Below are 13,444 nucleotides of genomic sequence, written 5' to 3' on the forward strand. Positions count from 1 at the left end.
AGGAAGTCTCCTGTAATATCTCCTGGGTCAAGGAAGTTCAGTTTACCTCTTCCGGACCGGTCTCGGAGTCCCCTCCTTAGTTGGCACGGAACTCTGACCACAATCAAGCCAGCGAACAGGAGTATGAGTATGGAGAACCCTCATCAGACCCACCATCGAGCATGACTTCACGGCGTGACCCACCGATCCGTAATTGCAAGCATCGCTACAGTTTCAGATCGAACCCTCAGCCAAGCTCGCGGCTTCAGGACTTTGTGTGCTAGCTGATTAAGACTATCTTCAAGGACTAACCTGGGAAGGGATGTAACAGGTTAGCACCCTGTTGTCCGGTGACGTAATCGAATACTGTTGTAGCACCTCATCCGTGGGCCAGGCGTGGCTCACAGGGGTTAATAAAAGGGGAGGAACTCCACATGGTTCAGCTCCTGAGCTATCACAAAGTGTGTGGTGTGTTGTGTCCCTGCGCTACATAGCGCAATAGCCAGTCTGCTGATAAGCAGATTGCCCCCATCACTATGAGGCGCCTTAGTTCTGATGGGTGCATGTGCCATCATCACCTGTATGTATATGCTTTATTGCAGCCAAGGTAAGGTGTCATTCAAAGAGTGAATCCCTAGGAAGTAAAATGTCACACATAAACACATTCCAGGTATGGAAATGTCACACACAATGTAATTGAAAACTTGGCAGCTATAAATTGGTCATGGCCAGGTGGAACCCCTGATTAGCTACGCAGGAGGAAGAACAGGTTTTTTTCCCCAACGTGTTTGGGGACTTTTCCTTTTAAGCAGTTTGTTTTGTTTTTTTAACACGTTTCCGTACACACAATGACCATAGATTCATCACTGACAGGGAGGTCTTAACCCCAGCTGAGGACCAACATCTCGCCCCACTAGCAGGCCCAGCCGTCGCCATGATGGGGCGGGGCAGGGGGCGGGCGTAAGGCGTGTCCCCCACCAAGGCAAGGGCAGAGCTAGAGAGAGGCGGAATTGTCCCTGTTGCCTTCGCACAGTCGAGAGAGCGAGAAACGAGAGGACATGGAAGCAGACGGCGGAGCCGAGCCAGGTGTGTGTGACCCGGCAGGGCGGGGTGTGCACGGCGGTGTAACCCAGATCCTTGGTGCACTTTAATACTTTGTCGGAGGCTTGGGCTCTGCTTTTCACTTTCTAGACTCGGGTGGGTCGGCGGTGACTAGAGTCATGTGCTCAGAGGGGTTTGGCACCTCTCCCACCGTAGTCCTGGGAGAGTCCCTTCCTCGCCCCCTCTGCCCCCGCCCCTGGTGACTGGCTGCTCCGTTTACTTTTCGCTCCAGATTCATCCACATTCCTGGCATAGAGCCCAACTAAACTCATCTCTCATTAAAGGTGTTTTTTAATCTGTAATATTCGCCTTTTTATCGGAAACTAAGCGCGGAGTAGAAAGCAGGATAGGTGTCCTTCCCTGTTTGCCTCCCGTACAGTATCCCCGAACCTAGAAAAGGTATTTAATCCACCCGCACCATCACTCTCTGCGTGAGGTTACCGCCCCACAGGCTGCTTTTCATCCACTGACAGGTTTAGGGCGAGGTAAACCCTCTGCCCCTCTTGTCCACACAAGTTTTCTGAAAGACAAGACACACGCTTAAAAACATTTTTTTCAATGCGTGTTTGAACCCAATACTGTTATGTTTATCTTCACATGCACCTATGATAACTTCTTTAGTCATAAATATAGCGCATTTTACTGTACATCTAGTGGCACTGCCGGAAGCACAAAAGAGGAACAGGAACTCTTAAAGAAAATTAATAACGAAGCCTGTAGACCTGAAAGTTCACGAGACTCCTGATTTTACGCAGTGCTCGCTTATGACCCAGTAGCTAATGACGTCATGCTTGTGTGTCTTGTCCAGGGATGTCATATAAGAGAGAAGGCACTTATATGTTTCCTTAAGTAAGAACAACATTTTGAAATATCTGTCTCTCGTAATAGCTTATGGATGTTTATGGTCCCCTGGCAACAGTGACTCTAATATTAGGAACTTGACTGTCATTTTTATTGGCTCGCAGTAGACTTTATAACATTTTCAACTCGCCTTAAGCGCCTCATGCGATGGCCTCTATTGATGGCTGCTCTGGGTTTATGTAGAGTTTGTGAACAACTATCAAAATAAGGCATGCAGCGTTCATGTTGGTTGGCTTGTTTATGGTCTGAAACTAAATTGGTTTAGCAGAAACCTTGCAATAATGCATCGACTAAAAATGTGTATTATGTTTATCCTACGATTTTGAGGTATTTTAGAAGTTGCTATATGGGTCTTTTATTAGGAGACCGAACAGGGTCGTACAAAAATGAACATCTGCTTGCTTTGGACATGAGGAAGCCTCTAAATGCATTATTAAAGTTCACTTTTTATTGTGAGTCTGTTTCAGCAGTGCTTATGACACGTGGTGTCTCACCTCTGACTTTCAAGTTTGATTAAAAACTTGTGTGTAAGGCATGGTGCAGGTATGAGATGATTAATCACGAGTGGGGGTGAGCTGGAAACTGTGTTGTCTGTGGAGTCGCAGCAGGCAAATGGTTTGACTAGATATGACCTACAGGCCTTGGGAGGGAGGGGTGAGGGGGGGTGAGCAGACACCAGACAAATTGAAAGTGTGCAAAAGGCCGCTTTTATTGAAACAGGTGCATATTTACAACAATACCAACCTGGCAACCGCCTCACAAAACTAGTCCTCACTAAATAGGATGTTACCTTACAACCCCAAACGTCAGGCCCGCCCCTAACACGTCACAAACCCCGCCCCCACCCAGCACAACATAATTACAATTCAAACAATACCAAAACCTGATAATCATTTAAATATCATCCCAACCCACCGCAAAACATCACATTGCAAAACTTACCCACCAACAACTTACATTACCCAAAACCTTGTAACCACCCCACGAAACAACTATTTAAACTTTTCCAGCCATAGCCCAACTTTAGCAAAAACCCAACAAGCTTCATGTCCCTGCTGACCAATAACGCCCAATTTCCGCACGGCACCTGTTCCAAGCGACAATGAACAACATGTTTTGTTACCCCATATCCACCTGTTCCGACAAAAGACCCTAAACATATGGAAGATAAAACAAATAAATAATGAAAATAAATAAATAAATAAAAAACCCGGGGAAAATAAGAGAAAAACCTAACTGAGAATAGGGAGGGAGGGAGGGAAAATTTCCAATCTAACTAATGAGCTCCCGGCCACCAGGTCATTCAACCTAAAATGGTGGCCGGGAGGAGGGGCCAGAGGGATATATAGCTGGGCTCCCCCAGTAGGAACCGAGGGAGCCCAAAACCAGCCCAAAACCAGCCCAAGGCCGGTGCCCTGATGCAACCCCCCCCCCACCAGCCCCTCCCAATCAGCCCGGGGGTGGGGACCTCCCTGCGGTCAGCTGCCCCCCCCCCCAAGCCCCCTTTGGGAGGGAGGGGTGAGGGGGGGTGAGCAGACACCAGACAAATTGAAAGTGTGCAAAAGGCCGCTTTTATTGAAACAGGTGCATATTTACAACAATACCAACCTGGCAACCGCCTCACAAAACTAGTCCTCACTAAATAGGATGTTACCTTACAACCCCAAACGTCAGGCCCGCCCCTAACACGTCACAAACCCCGCCCCCACCCAGCACAACATAATTACAATTCAAACAATACCAAAACCTGATAATCATTTAAATATCATCCCAACCCACCGCAAAACATCACATTGCAAAACTTACCCACCAACAACTTACATTACCCAAAACCTTGTAACCACCCCACGAAACAACTATTTAAACTTTTCCAGCCATAGCCCAACTTTAGCAAAAACCCAACAAGCTTCATGTCCCTGCTGACCAATAACGCCCAATTTCCGCCACCCAGAAAAGAGGGGGAAGGAATTACCCTCCTCTCTTTCTGCCCCCCAAAACCGACCAACCAAAGAACCAGAACCTCAACCCAAGAAATGTTGAATCTTCAAACACCTGGAGAGCACCTCTCGCAATTCCAAGAGATATAAATCCATCCCCATACGAGATAAGTGAACACCATCGCCGCGAAAGAATTCCACATTGTCATAACGGATGTCCTTATGGGACACCCGCCCAAAACCCAGATCTCTACAAAAACGGGAAACCTCCAGATTCAACTTCCTTCGCGCCTTATCAACTGCCCTAGGCTTGATCGCACCCCTCCAGGTTCTTCTAGGAACTAATTCTGTCCATAAAACATGGCAACCCGCCCATTGTTGACGAATAAGAGAAAGATCCTTCTTCATCGCTCTCAATAAAACCACCCCTTTCACCCCGCAAAGGTCATTCTCCCCAAGGTGTAAGAGCAGCACGTCAGGACAAACACCTCCCACCAACCAAGAATTCAAGGCCGGGATAAGCTCCCTCCAGATCATACCTTCCTTCCCCTTCCATACAACATGAAAAAGACGAGAATTAAAACCAAGTGTGGAACCAAAATAGCTTCTTATAGCTTGATCTTCCGCGCGCCTAATGAAGGAATGTCCCACTATCCAGATCGTCATGACAGTAGAACGGGGGCCGGCCACTGAACCTGAAAAAGAAAAGCAGCATCAAACTCAAGAAAAACTATCATCCGCAGGCGCCATAACAGGATCAGTACGCACATAGCGCCTAAAACAGTTGGAGGACCAACGCCCCAGAGACATAATGTCTTGCTGCGACCAACCCCTGTTATGGGCTTCTGTAGCTGCCCCAATCCTGAAAGAATGTGTACCATACTGTGTCTCATCCAAGCCCAGGAAGCGCAGCGCTTTACGCAAAACCATGCGCAGTTGGTACTCCGTCACCCTGGAACCATCCACATGTCGAAAAACAGGGCCCTCCAAGGCGGCCCCCGAACAGTCCCGCAAACGCCTGGCCCACCCCAAAGGACACGTCTCAGGAGGGGAAGAAGCTTCCAGCCAGATGCCCCTCCCTTTGCTGTGTTGATCAGTTTTTGCTCGAGCCAACCAAATGTGCAACCCCGCTTCTAAAAATCGAACATTCTCCCACCCCACCCCAAACGTAACTTTCGACCCCAGTAACTCAGAAACTCTGAAAGCACCAAAAAACATCCAGACCATAAGAGTAGAAAACAGACAAACCTCAAACCCATTCAGACAAACAGAGGGCAAAACCTGCAAAACTCGGGCTAACGTCTGCCAAGACAAAGGTCGGCGAACCATATGTTCCCTACCCCTCTCCCTAGACCAACCTTCTAGCATGCGCTTACCCACCTCCCCTGCCGAAGGAGAATAGCCCCACAGCAATTTGCCCATGAACGCAATACCAGCCAATTTTCCAGCAATCGTCACCCGTGTCAGCCCCCTGTCTATCAAGTGAAGAATGAACTGTACCACATCTTCAGATCGTCTCCATCCCGGAGCGCGCCAGCCGGCCCCAGATTCTAAAAACTCTTTCCAGGCCAATTCATACGCCGTCCTAGTGGAAACTGCAAGCGAACCTACCACCAGCTGCAAGACCCTGTCTCGCCTACAGTCCACAGATGTTCCGGCATGCGGGTCGGCGTCCTGTCCGCCTCCGAGGCTAGCCCATGGAATCTCTCCCACTGTGAACGAGACAAAGCATCCGCAATGTCATTGTCCACCCCAGGAATGTGTAAGGCCTTAAAACTGATGTCATACGTCAAGCACCCCAACACAAAGACTCGCAAGAGCTTCAAGATGTGAGCATCCCTGGCCGACTGCCGATTGATAACGTCCACTACAGCCTTATTATCAATTCGAAACAGCACTTTTTTGTGAGAAAGCTCCTGACCCCACAAAGTCAACGCCACCACCACAGGGAAAAGCTCCAGGAAGGCAATACTCCTGCCTCCGTTCTTCCACGCAGCAGGCCACTGTTCCGCACACCATCTGCCCTGCCAGTAAAGACCGAAACCATCACTGCCAGCAGCATCTGAAAAAATTTGGACGTCCCAAATCCAATTCTCCTCTCTGTACAGAGGAATGCCATTGAAAGAGTGCAGAAAGGCTACCCACATCCGCAGGTCCTCCTTAACACCTGCTGACAAGCGAACGTGATGGTGAGGTAAAAACTGACCAGACAGAGCTCTACCCAAACGCCTGCAAAAAGTTCTACCTGCCCTGACCACCCTACAAGCAAAGTTAAGATGGCCCAGCAGCACCTGAACTTCCTTCACTGTCACCTTTGCCTTGTTCAACATAACATGTAAGAGGGCCAACATCTTTTCTTTTTTATCCACTGGTAAACGTGCCTCCATAACATTAGAATCAATCTCGATACCCAAAAAAGACATGGTCGCGCAGGGGCCCATTGTCTTTTCCGGTGCCAATGGCACACCTAAAAATTCCATCAAAGTTTGGAATGTTCGCAAAGCATTCTGGCATGCTGAGGAATTGGGAGCACCCACAAAAAAGAAATCATCCAGGTAGTGAGTCACAAGCTGATGTCCTGACGTGTCGGTGAAAAACCATTGGAGAAATGTGCTAAAGGTCTCAAATAACGCACAGGATATGGAACAACCCATTGGCAGAGCCTTATCCACATACCACTTCCCTTGAAATTGAATCCCCAAAAGATCCCAATCCCCAGGATGTACAGGCAATAGACGGAATGCCGATTTGATGTCACATTTTGCCATCGCCGCACCAGTGCCGGCAGATACAACCAGGGCCATGGCCACATCCACTGAAGAATAAGACACTGAAGCAGCCTCACCATCAATGAAATCGTTAACTGATGAGCCCTCCGGCCATGACAAATGTTGAATCAAACGAAATTGCCCAGGCTCTTTCTTAGGCACCACACCAATTGGGGAGACAATAAGATTTTCCAAGGGCCAATCATCAAAAGGACCCGCCATCCTTCCCTCTCGCACTTCCTTATCCAATTTGTCTTGCACCACCTCTGGATGTTCATTGGCCGACAACAGATTCTTTGACCACCGCCGCAACCGCGGCCCTGTGTAACCCAAACGAAAACCTTCCTGAAAACCATCCAACAACAACTTAGCAGCCTCGACATTCCCGTAGCCCCTCAGAGCCACAGCCAAGTGAAAAGGATTAACTGGCGTATGAGCCTTTGGGCCCAGTTCCAGAAGAGTTCTTCCCCCCCCTGTAAGGTTGAGGCTGCTGTGCAGGAGCAGGGGCATTGGCTGTCTGTTGTGACCACTGTCTACCCCCTGTAACCCGAGGCCCCCAACACTTGGACAGCGGGTGCGGTTTACCACATTGGGAGCATTCGTGTCGAAATTTGCAATACTCTCTTGGGCAATATCCTCTGTTAAAATCCCAACATGTCCCATTGGCAGGTTGGACTGACACAGCTGCACCCACCCCTCCCCGAGTGGGCCTACCCTGAAAGGGCCGTGAAGGTAATGGATACCCACTAGCTGTGAAAATTGTCCTACCACCTGCCGAGGCTCCCATAGTGTGTTGCCACAAGTCATTATCCAACTCCCCCCATTTCGCTTCAGGATCCCAAGCCATCCGAGCCCGGAATTCCTCATCATACTGTGACCAGGCATAACCACTGCCAGTAATCTGCGCTTTCCTGATCACATCCATATACTTAAAAAGTGCCACACAGCGCTCAGGGAATTTCTCACAATACACACTAGCGTATATAAGAAATGCCGCTGTCCAGTTTTCTATGGTCAAAGGAACCTTTGGGCGCTTGGCCAACTCATACTCTTCCTCCTTAGACCCCTCCTTAGACCTAACCTCCCTATGTAAAAGCTTCAATAATTCAACGTACTCCCCTTTCCAAATCCTTTCCTTAGTAGACAGCATTAAATGAGCGCCCAAAGGTTTTGTGACGCCCATGTAAGGCAATTTCTTTATTTTAAGCTCCTTGCTGTGTGGGGGGTCCTTACCTACCTCCATGGGCTCCGTAACAGTCCCGGAATCCACCTTAGAACCCACCCCCCCGTCATTCGTACCCACTCCTTGATCCTTAACATAACGACCCTTGTGGAGCTTAAGATCCACACCCTCTGAAGGAGGATCCCCCCCCCGTTCCAACAGAAACCATCAATGGCTTGTCCCGCGGCCCAGCAAGCTCACCTGGATTCAATAAAGGCAGTTGGGCCGGCCTCTCTCTCCATGCCATCTGTTCAACATCAACGCCTGACCGAGGAACCCTCACCACGGGGCCGCTCTCTCGAGTTGGTCTGGAAACTGTAGCTCTCGGACGCACCACCACCGGTGCCTGTAAAACATCATCAGAAGCGTGAAAAAGCCCCCCCCTTGTACCCTCAGCACGTATCTCGCCCTCCTCAGGGCTCTCCTCATCATAATCTAAAACCAAAGATTCCTCCAACCGAGGAGGATCCAACACCTTAGCCGGACTTCTGAAACCAACCCGGGCCTTACCAGCCCGTACCGACATTGTAGGCGGGGGAGCCGACTGGACCCGTCTGTACTCCCCCGAACGTTGACCAGATTTGTACAACTTAACCAACGATGAATTCCTTTGTTGATGAGAAGAAACATGTGGGGCCAGCGAGGACGCGCCGGTCCTGCTTCTGCCAACCCCGCCGATATCCAGAGAACCCGACAATGGGGCCAGCGAGGACGCGCCGGGTCCGCTTCTGCCGACCCCGCCGATACCTGTAGAAAGAGAAGTTGGGGCCAGCGAGGCCGCGCCCGACCTGCTTCTGCTGACCGCGCCGAGGTCCTGTAATGAAGACGTTGGGGCCAACGAGGTCGCGCCTGACCTGCTTACGTTGACCACGCCGGGGTCCCTCGCCGGTACGGGGTATGCCGCGCCAGGCTCCACCCTCCCTTCTCCTCGGTGTAACTGGGCCGCACTCCACCCTACCAAGTCTGCCTCTCCACGACGCTCACCGACCTGCAAAGGAAAAGGCCGAACTGATGTGCCGGGACCCTTACTACCAGAACGGACAAAACTATCCACACCACTAGCCATACAAAATCCAGAACCCTGAAACTGCACCTCACCAACCTCCTGAAAAACAGACCCCTTAGATTGAACCGACAACCCCCGCCGAGGAGGGGAAGGCTCCACGTCCTCACCACCACTACTCCAGTTCAACAACTCCTGAACAATCTCAGCAGGTCCCGAAGCCATTCCACCCTGCCCTCCCTGCTGAATATCCGAGCGGGGCGGCTCCAACCTCCCAAGCGATCTGCCCCCAACAGGCAAACCCGGAAAACTCAAAGTGCCCCCAAAACCACTCAGCATATCAGTGCCCTGGACAGGAGCAGCCCTGCCCGCATCACGAATCCCCTCCGCCCAGGAAGGAAAAACATCCAAACCCTCCCAAGATCTAACACCCACCTGCCCATCACCACTCACCTGCAAATAAACACCAGCAGCACCACCCCCAGAAGGCCCAACCAGCCCCACGCCAGCCTCCTGTGCATCACCCAACACAACACGACCAGACCGTTCACCTAACAAGCCTGCCCCTGCCCTCCTCTCCATTTGTGCCCACTCCCCCTCCCCCACGGAACCACTGAGCACAGAAAAAACCTCCCCCCGGGTTGAAGCAGGGGGGGAAAACAACAGGGGGCTATAAGGCACAAAAGCCGTCTGTACTGAATCACCACCCACATCACTGACATGCACCACCTCCCCAGAGAAACGGACCGGCGTCGAGAAGCGATCACCACCAGCCCCTGCGCATACAAGCGGGGTCACCGCCAGTCCCCCCCCCCCGATCCCCCAAAGCTACAGGGTCAATAGACTGTACACTAGGCCCAACAGCCGGCAACACATCCTCACCGCCAGCGCGAGGCCCGGGTAAAACAACGTGCGCATGCGCGTCAACCGCCAACTCCCCCCTCAGTAAGTCCGCGTCATGCGAAACGGAGGCAGAAGCCGAACGCTTCCTGCCTCCGCGCTTCCCGGCCCGCTTGCCACTGGCAGCGGGGACCGAAAGCGACCGCACCGGCAGCCCCACAGAAACCAGGGGAGCCGGCATCACAACCTCCTCCATTGCCGCCTCGCGCAGCGCGACCGTCTCCGCCCCCTCACGCGACACAGTACCAGGGGCCGCTCTCCTAGAGCGCGGGCGGCCCCTCTCACTCACCGACTCCCTCCGCGACTTCTTCGGCGATCCACACGCCGCGACCACCGCTGCCACACGCGCCGAGGCCTGTCTCCGAGGACGCGCCGCGCCAGGCACATCACCTAGAACCAGGTCCAGGCGTCCAGCCTCACTGAGAAGGCGGATCGCCTCAAGAACTCTATAATCCTCCCCAGACATGTCGAATAACACCACAAAACTCGCACAGTGATCAATAAAATTTTCAATTAACTATCAAAATTTCCAATCTAACTAATGAGCTCCCGGCCACCAGGTCATTCAACCTAAAATGGTGGCCGGGAGGAGGGGCCAGAGGGATATATAGCTGGGCTCCCCCAGTAGGAACCGAGGGAGCCCAAAACCAGCCCAAAACCAGCCCAAGGCCGGTGCCCTGATGCAACCCCCCCCCACCAGCCCCTCCCAATCAGCCCGGGGGTGGGGACCTCCCTGCGGTCGGCTGCCCCCCCCCCAAGCCCCCCTTATCCGCCCTCACTATCCATATGTAAACGTGTCCGCAGTACTGAGTGCTATCGCTATCCCCGCCACTCATGGCGCTCTGTGTATTGTGTGTTCTTTATCAGTTTCACACACTCATTGTTTGCTGCAGAACTAGTCTCTGAAGCACTGTGGGCCTTGCTCGAAATATTCGAGATTGAGACCGGAGTCTCTTGTAGATCGAAAAAGAGCAAATTCCACAAAGCAATCCCTTAAAACAAAAAAACACACACAACTTTCACTTAACCACCTGCCCCGCACCCACTCACCTGTCGTAGCCCATTATAAACGCGCATAACCCAGACTCCAAGAAGCGACCCAGTTCACAGTATGCTCTATACAAGGACAATATGCTGCATGAAAAAAAGATATATAACCAATATTCTGGAAAAAGCAAAAATTCTTAGGAAATGCAAGATTGAGTAAACGTGATGTTTTCAGAGGACTCTCAACCCTGCTGTAGATTACCTCAATGGTTTTTACAGTCACTGTTGAGAAATCAGTCAATATTTTTTCCTGTGAAGCGATGGACGTGAATCTAGGGCACGCTAGGGACCCTTTTTATGTGTCATTTTCTCATTAGTGCCAGGTCTGAAACCTGTAGGGACCCACCCCACGTAAAACCCTATTTTTAGGTTTGACTGGATAGTACTTGTTTACCAAATTGTTTAATTTTTTTGTTCAGAGACATTTGATGTGACCAGTTTTGTTGACAAATAAGTGTGTTATTGTCAGCAACATTTTAAGATGCAGAAGGTTAACATATTTTACAATTTTGCACGCAAGTGGAATGATGATAAACTGAATAGGTCTGGTTGATATCTCTGGCAGTAGAAAAGAAATCACAATATCTAATTACTCAGAAGAAAATTGACGTGTGCACTGTTTGTTTCCCAATGTTTTGCATTATTGTGTTTATTTTTTAATGCTTTGCCTTTATCCATATGGCTGATGCCCCAAAGGCCTGAGGGGCGACGCACGTTACCAATGCAACTGGCCAGGACCCTTTAAAACTTGAAAGATCTGGCCTTCGGTGGCCAGCTGCGGTGCCAGGGGTTGCTAGTCGGTGGGCGCTGCGTCAGAACGCCAAGGCGTCTAATTCCTTGCTAATGGAGACTGTGCAAACGCAGGCAGTTGGCACGCGGCGAAGAGCAGACGTGTCCCGTTGTACCTTAAGCCGGAGGGCGCGCGGCTGGGAAGTGCCAACGTTATATCAATACACGCCCTTTGTTTGCCTTCATTTATATAGAGCGCCGTTTAATCTTTCTGCTATCGAATGGAGATAATTACATAAAGGCACATTTAGCAAAAAGTTCTTTCTTGAAACATAATGTGTAAGTTGCATAATTACTATGAGAAAACAATATATTTGGGCTTTCTTGACATGGAAAACCAGGAAACGTTCTCTGGGAGGGTACAGTGTGAGGTTTTTAGGGTGTGCCGCTCTCTGGAAAGAAGAAAGGTACTATTTTCTGTGTAGTAAATGCGGGTATGAAGCATTGTGTTTGAGTCTTCCACATTCACATTACAATAAGAGCCATTGTTGTTTTATTTGCGTCGCCTTGGAGCCGTAGAAAGAATGTTCTGTTTTCTTTTAGGCCTGTAAGGTACTTTTAGTACTGCCCCGTTGAGTATTCCACTACCCTTGATCGACTTAGACCTGACTTGTGCACAGATACGTGGTTAAAACGAGAACACTGTGAAATACCACCTGCCAATTATTGTTGGAGTGTGTTGTCCAAGTCCATGATTGTGGTGTCAGCACGTAGTTGGTATACAAATGAACGGTGAGGTGTGTTTTTACAAAATACTCCCAACTTGGACTAACAGCACGAATTCAGTGGGTGACATGCAAAGTAATTCTTTAGGAAAGATGTGTCGACACCTTGTTTGTAAACACTACACCACTGCATATTAACTTATGCGCTCAGCACCCAGGCACTCGACAATCATTCTTTATGTATTTTCACAAAATAAACGGAGAACATATTATTTCTGAATTAAAGAGTTAACCGGCCAAGCAAGGGGCCATTCAGATCATTACATACATTTTCACACTTCATATATCCACATATACACCTTTTACATTTCATTGCGAAGGGACAGGCAAACTGGAGAATGTGCCGCAGGACCGCTTGATGGGTTTATGCTGTCCTTGCCATGCATCCCATGTTACCTCTAATCAATATTTGACTGTAATATTGCCTTTTCACCTTTACAGTGCTCCACCTAACCTTTTGGATAGGGAACATCCCCCTTCTTTCTGCATTTTTTCCCTTCAAAGTGAGTAGGTAGCTTGTGCTAAGTGTTGGGAAAGATCTTGGCACCACGAAATAGAAAACAGGTTGTATGAGGTGATTCCCTGCACATTTATCTAAGCTGTGGGAGCCACATGCTGACAAACACCCTAAGTGGATTTCTTGCTGTAACTCACGCGCACAAAAATATAAAACACTTAGGCCCAGGTGTATGCAACCATTTAGTATTTCTTAATGGACCAAATCGCTATTCTGCCCGCTAAGGAATGCTAAATGGCCTGTTCAAATGTACAAAGGGCAAAAACTGATCGCGATTTCTACACGGTAGAAATTGCAAATTGTGACCGTGATTTAGGAGTCATAAATAGGGATTACCTATTTGCGATTCCTAAAGCACATGTACAAAGCATTTCCTAAATGCGAATTGGACATTTAGGAAAAGCAAGTACCATCGACTTCGAGTCAATGGTAACCATGTGCAAAATAAAAAATGCATTAAAAATAAAAAAAATATTGTGACATGAAGTGCACATGTGAACTTACATGTGCACTAGGAAATTTGGAATGCCTCCGGGGGCTTAAGGCCAGAGGCACCCTTGGCTTTTCATTTCTTAAATTGCGATTCCCTCTTAGG

General features: G+C 49.5%; 1 protein-coding gene across 1 annotated transcript in view; it reads left to right on the plus strand.

Moving 5' to 3' along the window:
- Positions 1–959: 959 nt before the first annotated feature.
- TPD52 (tumor protein D52) overlaps positions 960–13,444 on the plus strand; it is a 347,528-nt gene continuing 335,043 nt past the window's right edge. The window contains exon 1 of the mRNA XM_078687112.1: positions 960–1,065. Coding sequence (XP_078543238.1) covers positions 1,038–1,065 — 28 coding nt within the window. The 5' untranslated portion in view covers positions 960–1,037. The remainder of the gene's footprint in view (positions 1,066–13,444) is intronic.

The sequence above is a fragment of the Lissotriton helveticus genome, chromosome 4_1 (genome assembly GCF_964261635.1).
Source record: "Lissotriton helveticus chromosome 4_1, aLisHel1.1, whole genome shotgun sequence".
Lineage (NCBI taxonomy): Eukaryota > Metazoa > Chordata > Amphibia > Caudata > Salamandridae > Lissotriton > Lissotriton helveticus.